This window comes from Capra hircus, chromosome 24 (assembly GCF_001704415.2).
Source record: "Capra hircus breed San Clemente chromosome 24, ASM170441v1, whole genome shotgun sequence".
In the NCBI taxonomy this organism is placed as follows: domain Eukaryota; kingdom Metazoa; phylum Chordata; class Mammalia; order Artiodactyla; family Bovidae; genus Capra; species Capra hircus.
The window spans coordinates 50,039,267-50,066,981 of NC_030831.1; the positions used below are offsets into that span (position 1 = coordinate 50,039,267).

Sequence of the window (27,715 nt, forward strand, 5' to 3'; positions counted from 1 at the left end):
ATGCTCTGAGTGTGCCCCCCTCCCAACTCCTCCGTGTGTTCCCCAGTCAGAGCTCTCTGAGCATCAAACACCTGTTATTCAGCTCAGCTTCTAGCCTCTTCTTTTTCTGGAGTCTCTCCCCTCTCAAGGTGGGTCTAAAAGTTCCAGTCCTCTCTAATCACTTATCTTTGAGGTGACCAGCCCCAACCTGAGGCTTCTGGGATCTGCATCCTAACATAAATTCAAGTGTGATCAAGAGGTTGTTTGTGAAGAACCAAAGGAATCACTCAGGAAATCCCAAGGATTTTAGGGGCTCTGTACTGGGAGCTGGGGACAAAGACCAACTGTTTATTACACCACGCTAACCATTTCCTCAGCTGCAAAATGGGCATGCAGATAATAGTACTTCCCTCAAAGAGATGTCATGAGGATTAAGTGAGTAAACACAGGTAAATAGCAGTAGGATAGTAGCTAGTACTCAGTGAGCCTCATATAAAAGTTAGTTGTGGCTATTTAATCTTTTTAATTAGAACTGAAAGGTAGAGGTCAGCCTGGAAAAGGGAATAGTCAGAATGACTCAGGAAATGAAGTGCTGTTTATAAAATGTATGTTGTTGCTGTTGGTCAGTCACTAAATCACATCCAACTTTGTGACCCCATGAACTGCAGCACACCAGGCCTTCTTATCCTTCACTATCTCCCAAAGTTTGCTCAGACTCATGTCGGTTGAGCTGGTGATGCCATTCAACCATCTCATCCTCTGCTGCTGCCTTCTCCTTTTGCCTTCCATCTCTCCCAGCGTCAGGGTCTTTTCCAATGAGTCGGCTCTTTGCATCAGGTGGCCAAAGTATTGGAGCTACAGCTTCAGTATCAGTCCATCCAGGGGATATTCAGGGTTGATTTCCTTTAGGATTGACTAGTTTGATCTCCCTGTAGTCCAAGGGACTTTCAAGAGTCTTCTCCAACATCACAGTTCCAAAGCTTCAGTTCTTCGGTGCTCAGCCAGTCCCCCTCTCACATCCATACATGACTACTGAAAAAACCATAGCTTTAACTGTACGGATCTTTGTCAGCAAAGTAATGTCTCTGCTTTGTAATATGCTGTCTGGGCTTATCATAGCTTTTCTGCCAAGGAGCGTCTTTTAATTTCGTGGCTGCTGTCAAATGTATAAGGCAAATCAAATGAACTGTTAACAAAGTGTTGCCAGATAGTGGTTTTGTCAGGCTTTCATCAATAACTAGTTAGTCATCAGTGGTTATCACACTGGTTTGCAAATAGAAGGCAGTAAAGTTAGTGAAATAATTTGTCCTTTAAATATCAAACATGGCTTCTCACTGTCTTGTTTACAACAGGCCGGCAGGGCCTGCCAAGGACAAGAAAACTGTGTCTACATTTTTTCAGTTGTGACTAGAGTGTGAGCATTCAACTGTGGGCTGCATTAAATGAAGTATAATGTGTAGGTTGAAGGAGGTGATCGTCCTGTTGTATTCTGCGCTACACACCTCTTCTGGATGGCCTTTGTCTAATTCTGAACATACCGTTTCAATGCAAAACTAGAGAAAGGAGTTGTGAACAAGCTGATGATGAAAGTTCTGGAGTGGAGACAAATGGTGGCAAATGGATATACCTGGCAATGCAGGATACGTGAGAGATGAGCATCTCTTCATCTGTTCATTGGCCATTTTCCTACCCTCCTTTGCAAAGTGTCTGCATAAGTCTTTTGTCCATTTTTTTTTAAAACTGGGTTATCTTATTCTTATCAATTGTAGCAGTTGTTTATATATTCTGGATATGTGTCCATTTTGAATGTATGTTTTGCAAATATTTTCTCGAGGGGATACATTTCAGTCTTATAGAAAGAATTTCCCTATCACCGGAAGAGTTCAAACCGAGAACAGTAAGTTGCTAAGTCATGCCCGGCTCTTTTGTGATCCCATGGACTGTAGCCTGCCAGGCTCCTCTGCCCATGGGATTTTCCAGGCAAGAATACTGGAGTAGGTTGCCATTTCCTCCTCTGGGGGATCTTCCCAGCCCAAGGACTGAACCCAGGTCTCCTGCATTGGCAGCAGATTCTCTACCACTGAGCCACCTGGGAAGCCCACAGAGAGATTAGGCCACAGATTAGGGATACTGCACTGGATGGATGGACTAGATAATAATGCCCCTATATGTATAACATTTTATAGTAAATCAAGTCATTTACACATACTTGACTTCATTTGACCCCTTATACCATCTGGCAAAATAACACTGGTATCTCTGATCATTTTTTAAACTATTTTTAAGCATGGTTTCCCCGGAGTTTCCCTGGGTCACCATAAGTTTATGGTCAGTGAGTGAGTAAGCTAGTAAGGCTTTCACCTTTTATTGATGGATCGATATGAGAGGTGGGGAACACAATTGAAACTTTGTCATTAGCAAACCTGCCTCACCTTTGGCTTTTAGTATGTTTGAGACCTCACATTTGCCAAGGATCAGTAGACTCCTGGGGCCTGCTAGGTCTCTCATAAGCATGGGTGTAAATTTTATGTCTGTGCAGCTCCCATATCACCAAGAATATGTGGGAGTTTATCAAAGCTTATAATGGCTGTCATGTTCCCCGAATCTTCCTGAAATTTCTGGCTGGCCTGTCTGTTGCTTGCCCCAAACAGTACCACAGTCTCAGGCTAGCCATGATGTCAGCCTTCCCTGATTTATTGCCACCAAGATTGCTATTGTTTTGACAATGCCCCAAGCATGGATTTTTCCAAATTTTGCTTCCACTCAAGTCAGTCGCCTCTGGCAGCAAGGCTGCAGGTCGGTCCTTTCAACCTGCCCTTCCCTGATAGAACCCCTGCTCCATGCAGCTGAGGGGTATCTCAAAGCAGCTCCAGGACAAAATGCCATGTACTCCCACCATTCTTACCAACGTTTAGTAGATTTGAGTAAATGCTTCTCAGTTTATTGCATGTCTTTGGTCAGTTCCCAGCATCTTGAAATTGTGGTTTTTGATGATGTTTCCCATTTCCTCACTGTCTTTTGGGAGGTGACTTCGCAGTGCTCCTTACTCAGACATTCCAAAATTTCCCTACCCTTCCTTCTTCTTGAAGACCCATGTAATACTTTTACTTACATTTCTTTGGACAGAATTAGGCACCTGGACAAATACTGTCTGCAATGGAGTGTAAAAAATAGTATTTATTTGCACAGTAGCATGCCCAGCCAAACTTACACATTCACAAAAACTGAGGTCCTGTTAATTTGAGAGAGAAGAGGAAATGGAGAATTGGCGGGCAAAGAACAGTCTGAATAGTGCTACGCTATGATCTATGGATAGGAAAAATAAATATTGTAAAGTTGACAACATCCTTGAACTAATTTATAAACCCAAAGAAATCTGAATGAAAATACTCCCGGGATAATCAAGTGATACTCATACTGATTGGGAAAAAACTATACAGTAACTCTGAAAAAAATTGTTTAAAGGAGACCAAAGAGGTGAAATCAGCCCTACAAGATACTAAAGTGTCAGGAATTCAGATTCTCTACATCTTTCTTTACTGCCATCCCTAGGGCAGAAAAACTAGGGGGAAAAAAAGTTTGCACCTATATGATGAAAGGTTAGTTTCTTTTTCATAAAAATAAGAAAAAGGTAAACAGCATAATTTAGCAGTAAGTGGCTTTTACTTTTTGTTTTTAAAAACTGCTTTAATCCTCCAAGTAACATGCTCTTTGGTAGAGAGTCAGTCTGGGTTGGGGGCAGAAGATATTGGATAGAGAGTCCATGCTTTCCAGTTATTTTCTGATCACAGAATGGCAAAATACCCCCAAATTCCAAAAAAATGAAAGGCAGTACATTATTATAGACCCCTTAGAAGTTAAAATCATTATAAGGCAATTTTATGAAGCACTCCACTCCAATACTCTTGCCTGGGAAATCCCATGGACTGAGGAGCCTGGTAGGTTGCAGTCCATGGGGTCGCTAAGAGTCAGACACGACTGAGCGACTTCACTTTCACTCTTCACTTTCATGTATTGGAGAAGGAAATGGCAACCCACTCCAGTGTTCTTGTCTGGAGAGTCCCAGGGATGGGGGAGCCTGGTGGGCTGCCGTCTATGGGGTCGCACAGAGTCGGACATGACTGAAGCAACTTAGCAGCAGCAGCAGCAGCATGTGGGTTTACATGTGTTTAACTATTATGTGTATTTAAAGGCTTCCCTGGTGGCTCAGGTGGTAAAGAATCTGCCTGGGTTTGATCCCTGGTTTGGAAGATCCCTTGGAGAAGGAAAAGGCTACTCACTCCAATATTCTGGCCTGGAGAATTTCATGGACTGTACAGTCCATGGGGTTGCAAAGAGTTGGACATGATGGAGTGACTTTCACTTTCACTTTTTATATATGTTTAAATTAGACAGATGAAGTGGACAAATTTGTAGAAAAATACAAATTACCATAACTGACTCAAGAAGAAAAGAACATCTGATTGACCTAAGTGAGTAAAACTAGTAATTAGCAATAAAAAATAAACCCTGTAGAGAAAGCCTAGGTGGCATCCTTGGTGAATTCCATCCAACATTTGAGGAAGAAATAGTGGCAATTCTTCACAAACTCATTCAGAAAATAAGAGGGAATACTCTCCAACTCATTTCACATGGCCAATAATATCTTGACACCAGACCCAGACAAGGCATCACAATAGACCTAGATCAAAGACACACAACAAACCATAGTGGCAAGAAAAAAAAAAAAAAAGCAAATGAAATGCAGCAACTCATTAAAAAAAAATGACAAGTGGCATTTATCCCAGATATGCAAGGTTAGTTAATATCTGAAAATAAATTAATGTAATATACCATATTAATAGGACAAAGAACAAAAATCACATGTTCAACTTAACAGGCACAGAAAAAGGCATTTGCTAAAATCCAATACCTCTTTATTTATAAACTCTCAATAAAATAGGAAGAGAAGGGAATAACTTCATCCCGGTAAAAAGAATCTAAGAAAAACCTACAGATAACATAATACTTAATGGTGAAGAAATGAGTTGAGTGTTTTCCATTAAAACTGGGAACAAGTCAAGAATGTCTATTCTTTCCACTTCTATTCAATATCATACTTGATATTGCACTAACTGGTACAGTAAGGCAAGAAGAAGAAACAGCAGGTATCCAGACTGGAAAAAAAATAAACAGTCTTTATTTTCAAATGCCATGATCCTGAATATAGAAATCCTATAGAATCTAAAACAAACAAACAAAACACAAAAAACAAACTACTAGAATTAATGAGTAAATTTAGAAAAGTCACAGGATACTAGCTCAATATATAAAAATCAATTATATTGCTACATGGTAATAATGAATAATCCAAAAATGAAATTAAGAAAACAATTCTGTTCACAACAGCATTACTTAGCAATACTTAGGAACAAGTTTAATAAGAGAAGCACAAGGCCTGCACACTGAAAACTATAAAACATTGCTTAAAATTTAAAGATGACCTAAGTGAACGACAAGGTTGACCTTCTTCATGGGTTGGAAAGCTCATTATTGTTCAGATGGGAGTTCTCCCCAAACTGATCTATAGAGTAAATGCCATCTCTTTCTAAATCTCAGTAGGCATCTTTGTAGAAACTGACAAAATGATCCTAACAATTATATGGATATTTAAAGAATCTACAATAGACAAAAACTGGACGGGGGGGAGAACAATTTGTATGCTACATTACCAATTTCAAGCCTTATTTAAGGCTACGATAATTATCACAGTGTTGTGTTGGTATGAGAATAGACAAATAAATTAATGGAACAGAGTAGTGTGTCTGGAAATACACCCTTATAACAATTTTCAACAAAACTTAAAGGATAGTCCTCTTTTTTTCCTTTTTTTTTTTTTCCTGGCCAAGACTCCTACTTTTGGATTAGAGATTAACTACTTTCGGATTAGAGATTTACTTTCAAGGGGGCTTGAAGGGATCCAGAGAAGGTAGACTCCCAGAGCTGAGGTAAGAGTGATAAATGGGTAGAAAGGTTAAAGCAAAAAACCTCTCAGAAATTCCAGCAAACAATTTGCTTAAAGACATTTTTACGTCAGGGAATATATCAATTGACCCTGAAAACATTTCCCTAAAAGAGTCTACAACTCTAAAAACTGCTTTTGTAAATATGATACTTGGAAGTAAAAGTATGTAAATGTTAATCCCCTTTGACCCAGAAACCCCACACCTGGGAAGTGATTGATTCTAAGGAAATAATTCAAATGAATGTTTTTATAGAGTAATTTGCTATAGAGACAAATTTGAAACAAACTCAAAGTCCATTGTTTAATAAATCATAATACACAAACCCAGTAGACTATTATGCATCCATTTGTAAATATGGTAGGTGAAGCAACACGGCAATGTATTTACAAAACAAAAATGAGAATCCATATAACAAAGCCTGGGAGGGAACTCAGAGAAGTGGAAATAATGATAATGCTGAGCGTTAGGAATATGACCATGTTGACTTCTACCTTCGTTTTTTTTTAACCAGTAAATGCACATATTTTTCATATAGTGCCCAAGATTCAGGGTGGAAGGGGACTACACAAGGGCATAAACACAGAGGGAGAGAACTATGTCCACAGGAGAGAAGAGAATGGAAGCAAGAGGAAATGGGCGTATGGGCAGATGGATGAAAGAAAGTGAAGCTACTAATAAATGAACAAGAAAGGGAGGCATGGAGGAAAGTCAGGACTATTAACTGTGTGGATCATTCATCATCACAGGAAGTGGGTCATTCAGATTTGTCAGTCTACGAAAGGAGCAGTTTAATTTGAAAGAAGAAAATTTCCTGGCATATAATTATGGAAACTCAGAGAATAAAAGAACAATTTATCCATGAGTTAAAAGAGACATACTCTATTTTAAAATAGCAAAAGACTAAGAAAAAATAGGTTGGTGCTTACGCAACTATGGCGGAAGCTTAGTAGGACATGCCCTTCGCATGGGATGGATGTTTCGGGGCACCACTGGGTGGGTGGACAGGATCTCCTGGATCTTGTCCTGGAAGTTCTTTTCTGCTGCTATCCCCGCTTCAAACTCTCGGCGCTCCTCTTCCTTTTCTGCTTCCCGGGCCTGCTGCTGGGAGCATATCTGCATCTGAAGTTGCTTCCTGTACTCCTGAGCTAAACTGCAGCGTCTAACATGTTAGAAATATCAAAGTATATAAAATTATCAAAGTAAGCATTTGGATTTATATAGGGCATTACAATTAAAATGTGATTTTCAAAGTCAAGTAAAGCTACATTAAAATCAGGGTGAGTGGGGAAGAAAGATGAAAAATTCAATACTGTGTTATCTCACAATAATAATTAAGACAGTCTTAGAACAAATGATTGATTTTAGTGAGGGAATGTCTCTTTCCCATTCAAAAGATTTACTGAGAGCCCTTGGCCTCTCTGCATCACCCCCACCCCTGCACTCCCCTCCAAGAAGTGACACCTATTGGTAAAATGGAACAGGCTGCTCTGCCTGTTTCTTTTCTGCTTTCTATCAAAAGGCGGCATGTTCTCCTTGCAGCGGGGCTTCCAGTGGTTTGGTACTGCTGGCGACTGGATTGGTAAGTCCACCTCATTCTGTTTAGTATTAACTAGATGACTTCCTCTATATGTTAGCTACATTTAAAATTTTATAGTGATTTTTTTCCCTTGTGGTAAAAGACATGTAATTTACCATCTTAACCATTTCTAAGTGAACAGCTCAGTTGTGTTAAGTATATTCACATTATTGTGAAACAGATCTCCAGGACTTTTTCATCTTGCAGATCTGAAACTTTATACCTATTAAACAACTCTTTCCTTGACCCTTCCCCCTGGCCTTCGGTAACCACCATTCTACTTGCTATCTTTAAGAATCTGACTACTCTAGGTACCTCAGGTAAGTAAAATCATACAGCATTTGTCTCTTTGTGACCAGCTGATTTCACTTCGCATGCCCTCAAGGCTCACTCATGCTGTAGCATCTGAGAGGATTCCCTCCCTTTTTAAAGTATGAATCATATTTCACTGCATGTACCTACCACACTTAATTTATCCATTCATCTGTTAATGGACATCTGGGCTATTTCCACCTCTTGGCTATTATGAACAGTGGTGCTATGAACATGAATATGCAAACAACTCTTTAAGGTCCTGCTTTCATTTATTTTGGATAGATACCCAGAAGTGAGACTGCTAGATCATATGGTGGTTCTAGTTGTAATTTTTCTGAGGAAATTTCATATTGCTTTCCACAGCAGTTTTATCATTTTATAATCTGTAAACCATATTATTACCAAATTTTATCAGAAATAAATATTACAGCATGCCTATGCCTCTGTGGCAGATTCTATTTTCAGAGATGGCCACAGTGCTATCCTGCCTACCGTACACTCTTTGCAATGTGAACCTCTACCAGGAAACGGAGCGTTTCTCCATTCCATTGAAGGCAGATGGGCCCTGTGCGACGGAAGTGGTGTTAAACCAGCCCTAAGCGTAGTCCTTAATGGCCTGGCAGCTTCCTCGTTTTGTCTCCTGGAATGCTTGCTATTGGTACTCTTCCTCTCAGAACAAGACACCAGTCCATGAGAAGCCGAAGATGCATGGAGAGGGCACGTGTAGGTGTTCTGGCTAATACCAAATGAGATCTCCAAGCACAGTCAGCACACACTACCAGCTGTAAGGATAGGTATCTTAAGTGTCCATTCTAGCTGAGCCTTCAGATGAATGTAGCCCCAACCAGAACTGGCTTGAACCACATGAGATCCCAAGCAAGAACCACCCAGCTGAGCCTTATCAATAACAGAAGCATGAGACATCATCAAAACTCGCTTTAAACCACAAATTTTGGGGTGTTTTGTTACACACCAATTGGTAATTGTAGTAATTATAATACTTTCTGCTCACTCTTTTTTTTATTTTCTTAGTTGATTCAGAAGTTGGGTAGGGAAGAGAGCTGCTATAAAGTTCCCCTCACATCTCCAACAAAAGGCTTTTCAAACGTGAGAAGGAATGACCTCCAGAGCAGAACAAGGAGCAGAAGGCCAGATGTTAGTGCCCGAAGAACTGCTGCTTTTGAACTGTGGTGTTGGAGAAGACTCTTGAGAGTCCCTTGGACTGCAAGGAGATCAACCAGTCCATTCTGAAGGAGATCAGTCCTGGGTGTTCTTGGGAAGGAGTGATGTTAAAGCTGAAACTCCTGTACTTTGGCCACCTCATGCAAAGAGTTGACTCATTGGAAAAGACTCTGATGCTGGGAGGGATTGGGGGCAGGAGGAGAAGAGGACAACCAAGGATGAGATGGCTGGATGGCATCACTGACTCGATGGACGTAAGTTTGAGTGCACTCCGGGAGTTGGTGATGGACAGAGAGGCCTGGTGTGCTGCGATTCATGGAGTTGCAAAGAGTCGGACACAACTGAGCGACTGAACTGAATTAGGTCACATTATATTTCAGGATTTATTTCATGAGGAAAAAAAATCTTATTACAATTTAGGGTTGGTGCCTATTTTACAAAAATTGTGTCTAATATATTTTAAGATGTTTGTCCAGTTTAACACTTAATGTCTGTAATCAGAATCTATATAATGGCAATAGAGTTGAATTTTACTAAAATGGTTGGTGCTTATTTTTTTTCTTTTGAACTAGGTGTTTATGTTTTATATGAAATTTTATAAACTGAATTGAGCTTTTGGGACAGATGGTCTACAGGTTGCGTTGGCCAAAAGATTCATTTGTTTTTTTCCTTCAGATGGCTCTAGTAGCAGTTAGTTATCTCTAACTTCATTCAAAACAATTTTGTTAGATTGCATTGTGATGGTTGTCATATCAGTGTGCATTAAAAAAATTATCAAATTCAGTGAATTTTTGTATAGCCATTTTAATATTGAAGATGGAAGAAAAAAGCAATATTTTTGGCATATTATGTTTACTTCAAGAAAGGTAAAAACACAACTGAAATGCAAAAAAAGATTTGTGCAGTGTATGGAGAAGGTGCTGTGATTGATAGAATGCATCAAAAGTGGTTAAGTTTTGTGCTGGAGATTTCTCTCTAGATGATGCTCTACAGTCAGGCAGACAAGTTGAAGTTGACAGCAATCAAACCGAGACATTGAGAACAATCAATGTTATACCAGTGTTATACCAATCAACATTACACCACGAGATAGCCAACATACTCCAAATATCCAAATCAAGTGCTGAAAATCATTTGCACCAGCTTGGCTATATTAATCACTTTGATGTTTTGCTTAACATAAGTTAAGCAAAAAAAAAAAAAAACAACCCTCTCTGACTGTATTTCTGTATGCAATTCTTTACTTTAATGTATAAAAGCATTCTGTTTTTAAAACAAATTGTGACAGGTGATGAAAAGTGTTCCATACAATATTATGAAATGGAACAGATCATGGGGCAAGCAAAATGAACCACCCCCAACACCAAAGGCTGGTCTTCATCCAAAGAAAGATGATGTTGTATATGTGGTGGGATTGGAAGGGAGTCCTGTGAGTTCCTCTTGGAAAACCAAATTAATTCTCACAAGTACTACTCCCAGTTAGACTAACTGAAAGCAGCACTCTCGACAAAAAGTACCTGGAATTATGTGTTTTCTGTTGAAAACACATAATCTTCCATCAGGATAATACACAACTGCATGTTTCTTTGATGACCAGGCAACAATGGCTACACCTTGGCTGGGAAGTTCTGATTCATCCACCATATTCACCAGGCACTGTACCTTCAGATTTCTATTTATTTCAGTCTCTACAAAATTCTCTCAGTGTAAGAGATTTCAATTCCCTGGAAGACTGTAAAAGTCACCTAGAATAGTTCTTTGTTCAAAAAGATAAAAAGTTTTGGGAAGACGGAATTATGAAGTTGCCTAAAAAATGGCAGAAGGTAGTGGAACAAAACAGTGGATATGTAGTTTAATAAAGTTCTTAGTGAAAATTAAAAATGTGTCTTTTATTTTTACTTTAAAACTAAAGGAACTTTTTGGCCGACCCGAAAATACTGATGTAAAATAATATTAATAATACATGAATTATGGCACATTGTCCTTTATGCTAAAAATCTCCCTTTTTAGGTAGTTAATAATTATGAAGAAAACAAAACCATACCTTGTAAAATTCTCCCTCTCTTCACAGTTAAGCTCTCTAAGACCTTCATTTATACGTTCCTGTTCCATAGTACGTTCTTCCTGTTCTTTTGCTTTCCGTTGCACTAAGAAAGACAAAAGTAATTTTTGCTAAATGACTTTTTTCATAAAAGACTTGCCAGCATCATCTGGGCATCAATGCCATATTGTCTTTAGAAAGGCAGAGCTTAGAATCACTGGCTTGGATCTGAGTTCAATAAGGTAGAAATAGTCATCCCCATTGGGGTTTACCAGGTGGCATAGTGGTAAAGAACCTGTCTGCCAATGAAGGAGACACAAGAGACATGGGTTCAATCTCTGGGAAGATCCTCAGGAGTAGGAAAGGGCAACCCACTCCAGTATTCTTGCCTGGAAAATTCCATGGACGGAGGAGCCTAGCAGGACACAGTCCATGGGGTGCGAAGAGTCAGACACGACTGAGTGGCTGAGCACGCGCAGTCATCTCCATTAAGGAGGGAAGAGGCCTTAGGCTCCTATGCGCTATAATCTTCAGAGCTTTTCTCTTAATCATTTGCTACTGAAGTCTATGAGCAGCCTTTTGCATAGCGGATTACCACTGTGAGAATACTTCTTACCTTTCTCTTCTTGAGGACAAACAGTTCTGTTACCATTCATGTTAATAGGAGAGTTTCTATGTTACAAAAAAAAAAAAACTACTGGAAAAGCAGTATATAAGGCTTTTATAAACTAAATAAGAAAAACCTAACCAATCCAGTAGAAAAAGATTGACAAAGAAAACAGAGTTCACAAAGGAATAAATAAATAAATAAACCAGGCAATATACATCTGAAATGCATTTATCTTTGGCCTCCAAATCCATTTACAGGAATTTATCTTGATTTTATATGAGCCAAAAACACTATGTACAGAGACAGTAACCCACAATGCTACAACAGCAAGAAAAATTTCAAAACAAGTTGAAGGTGCATTGGTTGTGTTTAGGTAAAATAAATTATGGTCCATTTTTATAATGGCTTTCTAGCCAGCATTACAGATTTTAAAACTGAAGAAAAATGACCTGGAAAAATGTTATGATAAGTGGGAAATGCGGGCTGTAAAACAATATATACAACAAGATACTAATTTGTGAGAGGAAATTATATACATAGTAAAAATACTGGAAGGAAATGCAGGAAGCTGTGAACAATAGCTATTCCTGGGTGGTGAATTATGGTTGATTTTTACTTCCTTGTTTATGCTGCTGCTGCTGCTGCTACGTCTCCTCAGTCATGTCTGACTCTGTGCGACCCCATAGACGGCAGCCCACCAGGCTCCCCCATCCATGGGATTTTCCAGGCAAAAGTACTGGAGTGGGTTGCCATTGCCTATAAGTGGTTCCAAATACTTAAATTTTCCATGTTTTCTCAATGTATGCCAAAACATTTATCATGGTGGAATACAGAAATCTTTCCAGTGTAGAAGCTTTCTTCTCATTTCTTAAAACTCAATCTAACACTAGCTTAACAATTTTCAACTGATGTTATAATTCCTGGAGTGGAGAATTAATCAATGGAACCAAGATGAGCTTTCTCTTACAAAGACAACTAGTGTCAAGTCCAGTGGTATCCTACTAGTAAATGTGTCCATCTGGACAAAGAATGGTGGAAATCTTCTCAGTGATTATTTCCTTTTGTGAGCAAGCACAGTTTGAGGGAATTCAGTGGTGTCCTAAGACAGAGATGTGAGCAAGAAATTATGAGAATCCCAGAAAGAAAATTCTTTTATGAATAAGAGAAAGAAGGTTTATCATGAATAGGGGAACAGAGGGGGCCTCTCAAGGAATGTGACATTTGAGCTGGGCTTGAAGCATGTCCAGGATTTTCTCAAGATCAAAAGCATCATAGGGAGAGAAAACTACCCAAGCAAAAGGTATGCAGGTGCAGGCGTATGGAGACACTTGCCAAGAGATATTTAAGTATTCAATTAGGTAAGGTCCACAAAGCAGGGATCTTGCCTTAATCCCTTCTACATGCCTCATGGTATTTCATACATGTGATGTGATGATGTGAAGTGGCTCAGTCGTGTCCGACTCTTTGCGACCCCATGGACTATAGCCTAACAGGCTCCTCCACCCATGGGGTTTTCCAGGCAAGAATACTGGAGTGGGTTGCCATTTCCTTCTCCAAGAGATCTTCCATCCAGGGATAAAACCCGGGTCTCCCGCATTGTAGGCAGACACTTTACCAGGGAAGTCACTATTTCATACATAGTATCTATTTAATAAATACTGAGGTTGCTACTTAAATTGAATTAGGCCCAAGTATAATATAATTGTAATCCATTTCCTTACACTTTTCTTGAACTTGAAGTTTTCTTGTACACATGACCTCATTCAAAAGTTGTTTTCTTGCCTCCTTTTCAAGTCTCAGCTCCTTGTCCTTCTCAGCAAACTTCTTTTCCTTCTCTTTCTCTAACATTCTATCCAATTCTTTCTCCTGAGCTTTTTCTTCCTCATGCTGCTGTGCCAAGTATTGATAATATATCTTCTGTTCTCTTCTCATATCCTCCTACATAAAATAAAAATTACCTCATGTTATTAAAACTTTTAGGTATGATAATACTAGGGAGCATAAGTTTTAAAATCTTTTAGAACCATAATTCCTTAGAATTACATACCAAAACATTGACAGATGATGTATTATTTTTAGGGTTTACTTTTTAAGTATTCAATTAAAGTGTTTACTTAAAAGTAAACCCTAAAAATAATACATCATCTCAGGAAGATCTCCTGGAGAAGGAAATGGCAATCCACTGCAGTATTCTTGCCTGGAAAATCCCATGGAAGGAAGAGCCTGATAGGCTACCGTCCATGGGGTCACAAAGAGTAGGACACGACTGAGCAACTTCACTTTCGCTTTCTAAAAATATTCAGAATGACTGTGGGGAATGGGTGGGAGGAATAGATAAAACAGGAATGGCCATTGGCTACTGGTTGTTGAAGCTAGGTAATGGAACCATGGGGATTCATTGTACTATTTTTGCATCTGTTTGAAATATTTTATAACACATTTTGAATAGTTAAAATAGTAATAATGCAAACACTTTCTCAAAGCGTTCCTCAAAGAAGTTCTCAAATAATTTTCAGTTATACAACTTTATTTTCATTTGTTTAAATTTAGGTAAATAAAGTGTTAGCATGACAAACAAAATATGTCACTATTATTATAGCACTGTCTCTGACTAGAAAATGATACATCAGCAAATCTCAATCTTAGCTACACTTTGGAATCACCTAGGAAGCTTTAAAAAGTACTAAGGGCTAAGTCTCACACCTAGGGATTCCTTTCCAATGGATAGCTTTTAAGTTCCCTAGGTGAGTTGAATGTGCAGCTCAGGCCCCAGACTGGCTTTATAATACAGTCATTTTCAGGTGGCTTCTGTCTTTCATGGTAGTATACTTGTGTTATTCCATCCAACCTCTGATATGATCTCTCTGGAGAATATCATAGATCTGAGGTAGAACTCTCAGAACCTAGCAAGGTCTGAGAGTGTAGCTGCACCCTCAGAATGGCTTGTATACATAGCTTCATACTTTGGGGAATAATTTAACAAAAAGTACAAACCTTATACTCTGAAAACTAAGAAGCATTGCTGGAAAAAATTAAAGAAGACCTAAATAAATGGAAAGACATCCTATGTTCATGGGTCAGAAGACAATATTGTTAAAATGGCAACTGTTCCCAAACTGGTCTATAAATTCAAAATATTTCCTATAGAAATGCCAATTGATTTCTTTGCAGAAATCAACAAACTGATCCTAAATTCATATGGAAATACAAGCGAGCCAGAACAGCCAAAACAACTTGAAAAAGAAGAACAAAGTTGGAAAATTCACATTTCCTGATTTTGAACTTACTACAAAGCTATAGTCATTGAGACATATAGATTAATGAAATAGAACTAGGAGTCCAAAATAAATTCTCATGTTTATTGTCAATTGATTTTTGACAAGAGTTCCAAGACAATTCAATAGAGGAAAAATTCTCTCTTCAACAAATGGTGCTGGGAAAATTGGATATCTACATGCCAAAGAATGAAGTTGGGCCTCTACCTCATACCACATACAAAAGTTAACTCAAAATGGATCAAAGGCCTAAATGTAAGAGCTAAAACTATAAGACTTTAAGAAGAAAACATAGGATATCTTCAAGACCTTGGGTGTAAGAAAAGTGTTTTATTAGATAGGACACCAAAAGCATAAGCAACAACAGGAAATACAGATAAATTTTACTTCATCAAAATTTAAAACTTTTGTACTTCAAGGGACACCCACAGAATGAGAAAAATATTTACAGATGACTTATGTGATAAGTCACTCCATTATCCTTGCCTGGAAAATCCCATGGACAGAGGAGCCTGGTGGGCTGCAGTCCATGGGGTTGCAAAGAGTTGGGCACGACTGAGTGATTAACACTAACACTATGTGATAAAGGATTTGTATCTAGGACATATAAAGAACTCCTACAACTCAATAATAAAAAGACAACCCAATCGAAAACTAGGCAAATAACTTGAAGACTTCTTAAGACTTCAGCAACCTTTAGATAGATTAGTCCAAGGAAGATATACAGATGGCCAACATGCACAGAAAAAAAGGCTCAACATCATTAGTCATTAGAGAAATGCAAATGAAAACCACAGTGACATACCACTTCAGACAAACTAGGATGGTTAAAGTAAAAAAGACACACAACAAATGTTAACAAGCATGTGGAAAAATCAGAACTCTTCTAAGTGTTCAGTTCAGTTCAGTTCAGTTCAGTTGCTCAGTCGTGTCCGACTCTTTGTAACCCCATGAATTGCAGCATGCCAGGCCTCCCTGTCCATCACCAACTCCCGGAGTTCACTCAGACTCGCGTCCATCGAGTCAGTGATGCCATCCAGCCATTTCATCCTCTGTCATCCACTTCTCCTCCTGCTCCCAATCCCTCCCAGCATCAGAGTCTTCTCCAATGAGTCAACTCGTTGCATGAGGTGGCCAAAGTATTGGAGTTTCAGCTTTAGCATCATTCCTTCCAAAGAAATCCCAGGGTTGATCTCCTTCAGAATGGACTGGTTGGATCTCCTTACAGTCCAAGGGACTCTCAAGAGTCTTCTCCAACACCACAGTTCAAAGCATCAATTCTTTGGCACTCAGCCTTCTTCACAGTCCAACTCTCACATCCATACGTGACTACTGAAAAAACCATAGCCTTGACTAGACAGACCTTTGTTGGCAAAGTAAGGTCTCTGCTTTTGAATACGCTATCTAGGTTGGTCATAACTTTCCTTCCAAGAAGTAAGTGTCTTTTAATTTCATGGCTGCAGTCACCATCTGCAGTGATTTTGGAGCCCCAAAAAATGAAGTCTGACACTGTTTCCACTGTTTCCCCATCTATTTCCCATGAAGTGATGGGACCAGATGCCATGATCGTTTTCTGAATGTTGAGCTTTAAGCCAACTTTTTCACTCTCCTCTTTCACTTTCATCAAGAGGCTTTTGAGTTCCTCTTCACTTTCTGCCATGAGGGTGGTGTTATCTGCATATCTGAGGTGATTGATATTTCTCCCAGCAATCTTTATTCCAGCTTGTGTTTCTTCCAGTTCAGCGTTTCTCATGATGTACTCTGCATATAAGTTAAATAAGCAGGGTGACAATATACAGCCTTGACGTACTCCTTTTCCTATTTGGAACCAGTCTGTTGCTCCATGTCCAGTTCTAACTGTTGCTTCCTGGCCTCCATACAGATTTCTCAAGAGGCAGGTTAGGTAGTCTGGTATTCCCATCTCTTTCAGGATTTTCCACAGTTTATTGTGATCCACACAGTCAAAGGCTTTGGCATAGTCAATAAAGCAGAAATAGATGTTCTTCTGGAACTCTCTTGCTTTTTCCATGACCCAGCGGATGTTGGCAATTTGATCTCTGGTTCCTCTGCCTTTTCTAAAAGCAGCTTGAACATCAGGAAGTTCACGGTTCACGTATTGCTGAAGCCTGGTTTGAAGAATTTTGAGCATTACTTTACTAGCGTGTGAGATGAGCGCAATTGTGCGGTAGTTTGAGCATTCTTTGGCATTGCCTTCCAGTCCTGTGGCCACTGCTGAGTTTTCCAAATTTGCTAGGGTTCCCTAGTGGCTCAGAGGGTAAAGCGTCTGCATGCAATGTGTGGGAGACCTAGGTTCGATCCCCAGGTAGGGAAGTTCCCCCGGCGAAGGAAATGGCAACCCACTCCAGTATGCCCCGTGAGGGTGGGGGGTGCCAGTCTGTCGTCCCGAGTGGTGCCGCGGGACCGCCCCTGCGCGGTAGGGCCTCTGGCGGTGAGATCCCGCGGTGGGCCCTGGCGGCCGACTCGCGTCCCCTCCCCCGGGTCGCTTTGAGCCGCTCCCCTCGCGGCGGCGCGCGCCCTCCCCACCTCCGCCGCCGGTTCCATGGCGCTGGCCTCGCGTGGCCGCACCCCGTCGGTGCCCCTCTCCGTCTGTCCGTCCGCCTCAGTCAGCTCTCGTCTCGCTTCCCGGGCGCGCCGCGGCCGCGATCCGTCGCCCGTTTCGCCGCCGCCGCCGCCGCGTCCTGGACGAGGGGTAGCAACCGTGATCCCCGCCGCGCCCCCGCTCCGGTGCGCTCGCCCGAGCACGGGTCGGGTCCCCGGTCTTGCCCCCCGCGGGCCGGTCGCCGTGTCCTCGCCGCCCGGCATCCCCCGCCCCACTCTGGGGCGGGTGGACGGAGGGACGGACGCCGAGGGCGCTCGTCGGCAGTCCCCGGTTGTGGCCTGGGCCGGGGTCCCCAGCCCCGGGTGCCGGGGCCGCCTCCGGGGCGGGCCGGGTGGAGGGGGGTTGGTGGGAGGAGGGTATGAGAATGTAAAACAGTGAAGCCACTTTGGAAAACAATTTGTAGATTATTCACAGGCTTAAACATAGAGTCAGTAATTCTACTCCTTGGTATATGCACAAGAGAAACAAAAATATATGCCCAGAGAAATTCACATATGAATGCTCATGTTAACATTATTCAAAACAGCAACAATGTAGACACAAATCAAATGTCAATGAAGGACAAACATATAAACAAAATATGATATATCCATACAATGAGATATTATTCAGTCATATAGTCTGCTGCTGCTACTGCTGCTAAGTCACTTCAGCCGTGTCTGACTCTGTGCGACCCCATAGACGGCAGTCCACCAGGCTCCCCCATCCCTGGGATTCTCTAGGCAAGAATACTGGAGTGGGTTGCCATTTCCTTCTACAATGCATGAAAGTGAAAAGTCAAAGTGAAGTCGCTCAGCGGAGTCCGACTCTTAGCAACGCCGTGGACTGCAGCCTACCAGGCTCCTCCATCCATGGGATTTTCCAGGTACTGGAGTAGGGTGCCATTGCCTTTTCCAACTCATATAGTCTACAACATGGATAAACCTTAAAAAACATTATGGATGTGAGAGTTGGACTATAAAGAAAGCTGAACACTGAAGAATTGATGCTTTTCAACTGTGGTGTTGGAGAAGACTCTTGAGAGTCTCTTAGACAGCAAAGAGATCAAACCAGTCAATCCTAAAGGAAATAAGTCCTGAATATTCACTGGAAGGACTGAAGCTGAAGCTGAAACTCCAATACTTTGGCCACTTGATGCAAAGAACTGACTCGTTAGAAAAGACCCTGATGCTGGGAAAGATTGAAGGCAAGAAACCTGGTGTGCTGTAGTCCACAGGGCTGCAAAGAGTCAGACATGACTGAGCAACTGAACTGAACTGAAGTGAAAGAACCCAGTCAAAAGATCCCATAATATATAATTTCATTCATATGAAAGTCCAGAATAAGAAATCAATAGAAATAGGAAGGCTATTAGTAGTTGCTCTGGTCTAGGGGTGAAGAGGAAGAGAGAAAGTGGGATAACAAAAAACATTCTAAAATCAACTGTGGTGATGGGGGCACTAAAATCCATTGAAATGTACATTTTAGATGGATGAATTGTATGTTTTATGAATGATACCTTAATGAAGCTGTTGAGTAAAATAAGATGATCCAATTGAGAACAAAAAGCTGAACAACAAAAATAGTAAGAAAGAAAGGAACAGAGGAAGGGAGGAAGGAAAAGAAAGAGAGAAATAAACAATTCAATTAGAAAACTGGGCAAAAGATATCAGAAGATATTTCATTGAAGAGGATACAAGCAAGCATATTAAAAGTTGGTCAACATCATTAGCTATTATTGAAATGCAAATTGAAAACAAAATGAGGCTGGTTGGAAGGTGAAGTGTGGACAATTCTGAGTTAAAAACTCTAAGGGGACCCAGTGGCCCAGGAGGACCCCACAACTTTCGTGAATATTACCTTCTGGAGTTCTACCAGTTTCTCACAGTAAATATCTGAGAAAAATCCCTTCATGTGTATGGCAAGCGGAGGGGAAAATGTACTATTCTGAAATACACTAGAGCATTCTATTCTTCTTAATGAGGTTTGCCCTCAGGGGAAAGTATTTGACCAAAGATTAACCCGCTGGGGTTTTATCAGAGCTTCACTCATCTGAGGGATCAGGCCTGGGCAACCTCTAGTCTTCCATGCAGGAAAAGTGAAATACCATAATCAAGGTTTCCAGTGACTAGTAGCAGTAGTAGTAGTAGTGAAAGTCACTCAGTCGTGTCTGACTCTTGCAACCCCGTGGACTGTAGCCCGCCAGGCTCCTCTGTCCATGGAATTCTCCAGGCAAGAATACTGGAGTGGGTTGTCATTTCCTTCTCCAGTCCAGTGACTAGGAAGAGTCCAAACCCAAAGGTACCATCCTAAAGTTACAGAAAGAGAATACCTTCCCCTGTTTACTAGGATTCTTAAGGCTTGCTGCTGTTGCTGCTAAGTCGCTTCAGTCATGTCCGACTCTGTGCAACCCCATAGACGGCAGCCCACCAGGCTCTGCCGCCCCTGGGATACTCCAGGCAAGAACACTGGAGTGGGTTGCCATTTCCTTCTCCAATGCATGAAAGTGAAAAGTGAAAGTGAAGTTGCTCAGTCTGCTGAGCTTACCCTCTACTGCGGTTATTACTACAAAGACTCAAAGCCAGTGGGAAATACTAGATGAGGCCTGACTCCCTCTCTGTAAGACAGGTTTTGTCCAATGAATCTATCACTTCTTTGAATAGAGCAACCCAGATGACCTAGATTTCATCTCCAGTCTTGAAGAGGCTCCAATTGACCCCCAGTCCAGATAATTCTCCCTACAGAGAATCCCCTCAAAGTACAAGGCCATGCTCTTCCACATTTTGGGGATTCAACCCAGCAGAGGTTCAATAAAGCCACTGAGGCCTTACTGTTAAAATAGAAATGGCACCTTCAGAAAAGGACTAAATCTGATGTCAAGGGTCTTTCCAAACAACAGGAAAATGTAATTTTCCCCCACGCCCAGGCCTTTGCTCACTGACAGCAAGGTGCAGCTAGTGGCACACTCATGCCAGTCCCTCTAGCAGCTTGGGGAACCCCTTACAACCAATTTCCTGCCACAGAAAGGGAGTTGATGTTCTTCACCATTGGAAGCACCACCATTGTAAACACAGGCCATGGTGCATCCCTAGTATAGGACAGCTCTCGTGGCTCAGCTCAGTTGGCAGAGTTAGGGGCAGTGTACCTGGATCTATAACAGGCCATAAAAATGAGACTCATAAGGGCACACATTTTTACTCACATCCGGGAGGTAGCCAAAGGATTCGCAGTCTAGTCTGGGCAATGGCAAAAGGATAATTTCATGATTCGGGGAAAGTATATACGGGGCGCCTCCACTTGGAAAGAAATAGCCAACTCATGCATGTCAGTTATGATCAACTCAGGTCAATACACACACATACGCACAACAGCAAACACCAGAAGCTTATAGTAACATGACAGACTCATCCAAATTACATCCCTGGACACAAAGTATCAAGAACAACCCTGGACATAACTATTCCTCAATGCCATACCCACTAACAGAGTGGACCCATATTATATAAGGCCACAGGGGAATGACAGCACTTACTGACTGGCATACAGGTGTAGCATGCCCTTTATCCCAGCTCTAACCAAAGTGGCGGTAGATAATTGCTTCTTTTGTCCCCCAAAAATGTCTGGAAATATCCTTGGTGGAGACATATGCCCTGGATGACAGACTATTCCAGACGGCATCTCGATTTTATCAGGCTGCTGTTGCCCTTCACAAGATCTAATAGGTATGCACCACCATCATCCATACCTTCACTGAAGGCCTGCTGGCTACTTTGCATTATGTAATCTCCTTCTTAATCAAGTATGCGCTCATCCCCTTTGACACACCAATGTAGATTCAGATCCAAGTACCCATCTCACCTCCCAGGTTGTTCTGTCATGGGCTCTAGCATATGGAATCTTGTGGAATTCTACTTAGGTTCAGCCTCAAGAGGTTAGACTCACAAAAAGGCACAATGGCCTCAGTTCAGTTCAGTTCAGTCGCTTAGTCGTGCCCGACTCTCTACGACCCCATGAACTACAGCACGCCAGGCCTCCCTGTCCATCACCAATTCCTGGAGTTTACCCAAACTCATGTCCATTGAGTTGGTGATGCCATCTAACCATCTCATCCTCTGTTGTCCCCTTCTCCTCCTGCCTTCAATCTTTCCCAACATCAGGGTCTTTTCAAATGAGTCAGCTCTTCGCATCAGTGGCCACAATGGCCTAATCAAAGACATATTCCTCAAGCTTTTATAGAGTTATATATTGTGCCCCAAACAGACAGAAATTTGGCCCCAGGCTGTGCTGCTGCTGCTGCTGCTAAGTTGCTTCAGTTGTGTCTGACTCTGTGTGACCCCATAGATGGCAGCCTACCATGCTCCCCCGTCCCTGGGATTCTCCAGGCAAGAACACTGGAGTGGGTTGCCATTTCCTTCTCCAATGCATTAAAGTGAAAAGTGAAAGTGAAGTCGCTCAGTCGTGTCCGACTCTTCGCGACCCCACGGACTGTAGCCTACCAGGCTCCTCCATCCATGGGATTTACCAAGCAAGAGTACTGGAGTGGGGTGCCATTGCCTTCTCCAATATGTACTTACCAGTCATCTCCAAAGACTTCCCTGTTAGTACTGAAAGCAAACCCCCAACTCCTTTGACGTTAGAGAGGATGGCATTCACATCCACTCACCAGATGAGTACTCCCTTTACCATTTTGATTATTCAGTGTCTCTCTGTCTTCCACATGCTGGTGGTCCAGTCAAGGGTGGGTTGTGCATGCAATATGATTGAAAGCCTGAGAGGACAAACTCCCACCAAATTGCTTAGAATCATTTTACAGATTTTATTGACCCAGAAGATAACTAGGGCCACTGGCTATGCCTCACTATTCAGGTTATAAAAGACTAGTTAATTAAAAATTCATCACAAGCTTTGCGAGAGATTGAAATTATAGCTCCAGGACCCCCTAGCTGAACTGTGTGGATCTCAGAGTGTGGAAAAGTGGCCCTCAGCCTAGTGGTTGCCAACCACATTAGGATATGAAATCCAAAAAGGACCCTGGGATCTAGCTGTCTCTATCAGCAGGTGTGGTTTGGGCCCCTACTTGACATTAGATGAAGAGATAAATGACCTCTTGCTCCAAAGCAACCATCTCCTACCTTTGGCCAGTATCCAAATTGCTGGTCCAAAGAAGACCCCTTTGCATGGACATAAAAATATTTTAGTCTGTTTGTGTCTCTAGGTCTGAAGAGGGTCTCTTGTAGGCAGCAATGAGTCTTGTTTTTATATACATTCAGCCAGTCTGTGTCTTTTGGTTGGACCATTTAATCTATTTACATTTAAGGTGATTATCAATATATGTGTTTCTACCGCCATTTTCTTAATTGTTCTGGCTTTGTTTTTGTAGGTCTTTATTCCCTTCATCTTTTGTTCTCTTCTCTTCTGTTTCCTGCAGAGAGAATCCCTTCAGAATTTGAGGTAAAGCTGGTTTGGTGGTGCTGAATTCTCTTAGCTCTTGTGTAGTCTGTAAAGTTTTTGATTTCTCTGTCAGATCTGAATAAGAGCCTTGCTGGGTAGAGTATTCTTTGTTGTAGGTTTATCCCTTTCATTACTTTAAATCCATCATGCCACTCCCTTCTGGCCTGCAGAGTCTCTGCTGAAAAAACAGCTCACAACCTTATGCGAAGTCCCTTGCATGTTATTTGGTGCTTTCCTCTTGTTGTTTTTAATATTTTTTTCTTTGTTGTTTGATTTTTGTTAGTTTGATTAATACGTGTCTTGGCGTGTTCCTCCTTGGGTTTATTCTGTATGGGACTCTCTGACCTTCCTGGACTTGGGTTACTATTTCATTTCCCATGTGAAGGAAGTTTTCAACTGTAATCTCTTCAAATATTTTCTCAGGCCCTTTCTCTTTCATCTCTTTCACTTCTTCTGAGATCCCTGTAATGTCAATGTTGATGCATTTAATGTTGTTCCAGGGGTCTCTGAGACTGTCCTCATTGCTTTTCATTCTTTTTTCTTTATTCTGCTCCAGGGCAGTGCTTTCCACCATTCTGTCTTCCAGCTCACTTACCTGTTCTTCTGCGTCGGTTATTCTGCTATTGATTCCTTCCAGAGTGTTTTTCATTTCAGTTATTCTATTGTTCATCTCTGTTTGTTCTATAGTTCTTCTAGGTCTTTGTTAAACATCTCTTGCATCTTCTTAATCTGTGCCTCCATTCTTTTTCCAAAATCTTGGATCATCTTTACTATCACTATTCTGAATTCTTTTTCAAGTAGATTGCCTATCTCCTCTTCATTTAATTGTTGTTACAGATTTTTATCTTACTCCTTCATCTGCAGCAGATTTCTCTGTCGTCTAATTTTGTCTAACTGACTGCTTGTGGTCTCCTTTCTGCAGGCTGCAGGACTGTAGTTCCTCTTGCTTCTGGTGTCTGCCACCTGGTGGGTGAGATGGTTACTGAGCAGGGTCTCCCCTTCGCCCTGTGGTTGTCACTGCCCTGTCAGGCGCATGATCTGCTCGTAGTTGTTGAGACAGAGGCCCTGAGATCTGTTTCTGAGCTGTGTTTTTTATCTGCAGTGCAAGGTCGGTGGGCTTGGAGCACTCCGCTGGGAGAGGGGCCTCTGAGGATTCCTGCTCTCGAGCTGTACACCTGGGAGTGTACTCTGTTGTGTCACTTTTCACACACTTGCAGGCTCAGAAAGTACACTGTTGTTGGCACTGTTCTCTCTTCCACCTTAACCATGGCTATGCTGACAAATGGCCCTGATGACTCTCAGGTCATTTTCACTAGGCCACTGGTGCAGATCTGCTGAGGTCATGTCCCAGGACTGCAGTAGTCACGTACCTGGACCCATTCAAGGGTCCCTAGGACCTATGGGGCTGGAGGAGGCTATGGCAGGGGTGGCGCTTAGGCCCACTGGGGCCAGGGCAGCCAGAGGAGGCTTTGATGGGGGCAGCGCTTAGCCCTACAGGGGCCTGCTTGGCCTGAGGAGGCTTTGGCTTTGGATCAGGCAAGCACCCCTCTTAATGCCCACAGAGGCCAAGGAGAGGACAAAAATTAAGATCAGAAATGAAAGCATGGACATCACTATATTTACAAACCCCATGGCCATTAAAAAGGATAAGAAATACTATGAACAACTCTATGCCTACAATTTGATATCTGAAAGAAAATGAACCAATTCTTTGAAAGATACAATCTGCCAAAATTCACACAAGAAGAAAAGGACAATCTGAATAGGCCTATATCTATTATTAAAAAGCTGAATTAATAATTAATAACTTTCTGAAACAGAAAGCACTGGTCCCTGATGAGTTCACTGGTGAATTCTACCAAACATTTAAGGAAGGAATTATACCAAATCTCTACAACGTCTTTCACAATGGAAGCAGAAGGAATATTTCCTAACTCATCCAATGAAGCCAGAATTACCCTAATACCAAAAGTGAAAAAAGACATTATGAAAAAAGAAAATTATACACTTATCTTTCTCATGAACATAGATGCAAAAATTCTCAACAAAATATTAGTAAATTGAATCCAACAATGTATAAAAAGAATTATACAACATGACCAAGTAAGATTTATCCTAGGTAGCAAGGCTGGTCCAATATTCAAAAATCAATTAATGTAATCCATCACATCAACAAGCTAAAGAAGAAAAACCATATGATCATATCAATAAATACAGGAAAAACATTTGACAGAATCCAACACCCATTCATCTTAAAAAATTATATATTTGATCTTTATCCTTGTTTCTGGCAGAGCTCCTAAAATCCTTAGACTTTCCTATGTAATGAAACCAATAAAGTTGTCTTTTGTTATGTTAATGAGGTGACTTCTGGATCACACCTAAGTTTGCCAGGAGAACCAACTGCGTGGTTATTGCACTGAAACTTTCAGTCCCACTTCCCTGATCTCTGGGCCGAGGAGAAGGTTTGGAGAGTCAATCACCCACCCAATGGCAATGACTTAACCAATCACGTCTATGTAATGAAGCCTACATGAAAACCCAAAGGAGAGGGTTCAGAAAGCTTCGGGTTGGGGAACCAGGATGATTTCACCAGGCCATGCCCCAAACTCTGTGAGGACAGAAGCTCCTTTGTTCAGGACCTCCTCATCTTATATATCTCTTCATCTGGCTGTTTATTTGTATCCTTTAATATCTTTTGTAATAAACTGGTAATCTAGTGAGAAAACTGATTTCCTGAGTTCTGTCAGGTGTTCTAGCCAATTAATCGAACACAAAGAGGGGTCTGTGGGAACTTATGATTTACAGCCAGTCTGTCAGGGAAGAACTTGGATTTGTAGTTGGCATCCTGAGTTGGAGGGTGATCACCTGAACTTTCAGTTTGTAGCCAGGTGGTCAGAAGCACAGGTAGCTATCTAGGCTCAAAACCGGCATCTGAGGTGGGGGGCAGTTTTATAGAACTGCTCCCTGTACTGTGGAATCGGATGCTACCTCCAGGTCGACAGCACCAGAACTGAGCTGAGTTATAGGACACCCTATGGATGGGAGAGTTGGACCATAAAGAAGGCTGAGCACTGAAGAACTGATGCTTTTGAACTGTGGAGAAGATTCTTGAGAGTCCCTTGGAGAGCAAGGAGATCAGACCAGTCAATCCTAAAGGAAATCAACCCTGAATATTCATTGGAAGGGCAGATGCTGATGCCTTTGGCCACCTGATGTGAAGAACTGACTCATTAGAAAAGACCCTGATGCTGGGAAAGATTGAAGGAGGGAGGAGAAGGGGACGACAGAGGATGAGATGGTTAGATGGCAATACCTACTCAATGGACATGAGTTTGAGTAAACTCTGGGAGCTGGTGAAGGACAGGAAAGCCTGATGTGTTGCAGTCCATGGGGTTGCAAAGGGTCGGACACAACTGAGTGACTGAACTGATAGGATACCCAGCTCTTGTCTGAGTATTGCCTGAAGTCAACTCCACACACTGGAACTGGGTTTGGAACCCTTAATGGTCCATATCACATGACATCAGGGAAATTAAAATTAAACAGCAATGAGACACCAATACACACCTATTGGAGCAGCCCAAGTCTAGAAAACTGACAACACCAAATACTGATCGGGACGCTGAGCAACAGGAGCTCTCATTCATTACTGGTGGGAATGCAAAACAGTATAGACCATTAGGAAGACAGTTTGGTAATTATAAAACTACACATCTCTTACTACATGCTTCAGCAAATATGCTCATGTTATTTACCCAAATGAGTTGAAAACTTATGAGCACACAAAAATCTGCATAAGAATGTAAATAGCAACTTTTCATGTGCTGTGCTGTGCTAAGTCACTCAGTCGTGTCCAGTTCTTTGCAACTCCATGAACTACAGCCTGCCAGGTTCCTCTGTCCATGGGATTCTCCAGGAAAGAATACTGGAATGGGTTGCCATCCAGAGGATCTTCTTGACCCAGGGATCGAACCTGCATCTCTTAAGTCTCTTGCATTGGTAGGGGGATTCTTTATCACTAGCGCTACCTGGGAAGCCCAACTTTATTCATAATCACCAAAACAATCAAGGATGTCCTTCAGAAGGTAAATGGATAAATATACTGTAGTACATTCCTACAATGGAATATATTCAGTGATAGAAGAGCTATGAAGCTATGAAAAGATATGGAGGGAACTTAGAAGTATATTAGTTAGTGAAAGAAAATATGAAAAACCTATAAACTATGTAATTCCAAAGGGATGACCACCTGGAAAAGGCAAAACTCTGGTGACAGCAAAAATATCAGGTTTCCGAGGGTTTGGGGTAGAAAGAGGGAAGAACATGGGGAACACAGAGGATTTGTAGGCTGCTGAAATTACTCTGTATGATACTCTCATTGTAGATATACGTCATCACACATTTGCCCAAACCTATAGATATACAACACCAAAGAGCGGACCTACTATAAACTATGAACTTTAGGTGATCATGATGTGTAGGCTCATTGACTGTAACAAATGTACCACTCTGGTGGAGAATGTTGTGAATGGGGAAGGCTATGCATGTGTTGGGGCAGAAGCATATGGGAAATTTCTGTACCTTTTGCTCACTTTTGCTGTGAACCTAAAACTTCCCTGAAAAGTAAAGTCAACTGAAACAAAACAAGACAAATCGTAATATCTTTAGGAAAAATACAA

At 41.5% G+C, this 27,715-nt stretch overlaps 1 protein-coding gene across 1 annotated transcript in view; it reads right to left on the bottom strand.

The window, feature by feature from the left end:
* MBD1 (methyl-CpG binding domain protein 1) overlaps window positions 5,141-27,715 on the bottom strand; it is a 61,753-nt gene continuing 39,178 nt past the window's right edge. Inside the window, exons 22-24 of the mRNA XM_013974366.2 lie at window positions 13,430-13,646; window positions 11,102-11,204; window positions 5,141-7,143 (exon numbers count right to left, since the gene is read on the bottom strand). Of these exons, the coding sequence (XP_013829820.2) occupies window positions 6,915-7,143; window positions 11,102-11,204; window positions 13,430-13,646 (549 nt within the window). The 3' untranslated portion in view covers window positions 5,141-6,914. The remainder of the gene's footprint in view (window positions 7,144-11,101; window positions 11,205-13,429; window positions 13,647-27,715) is intronic.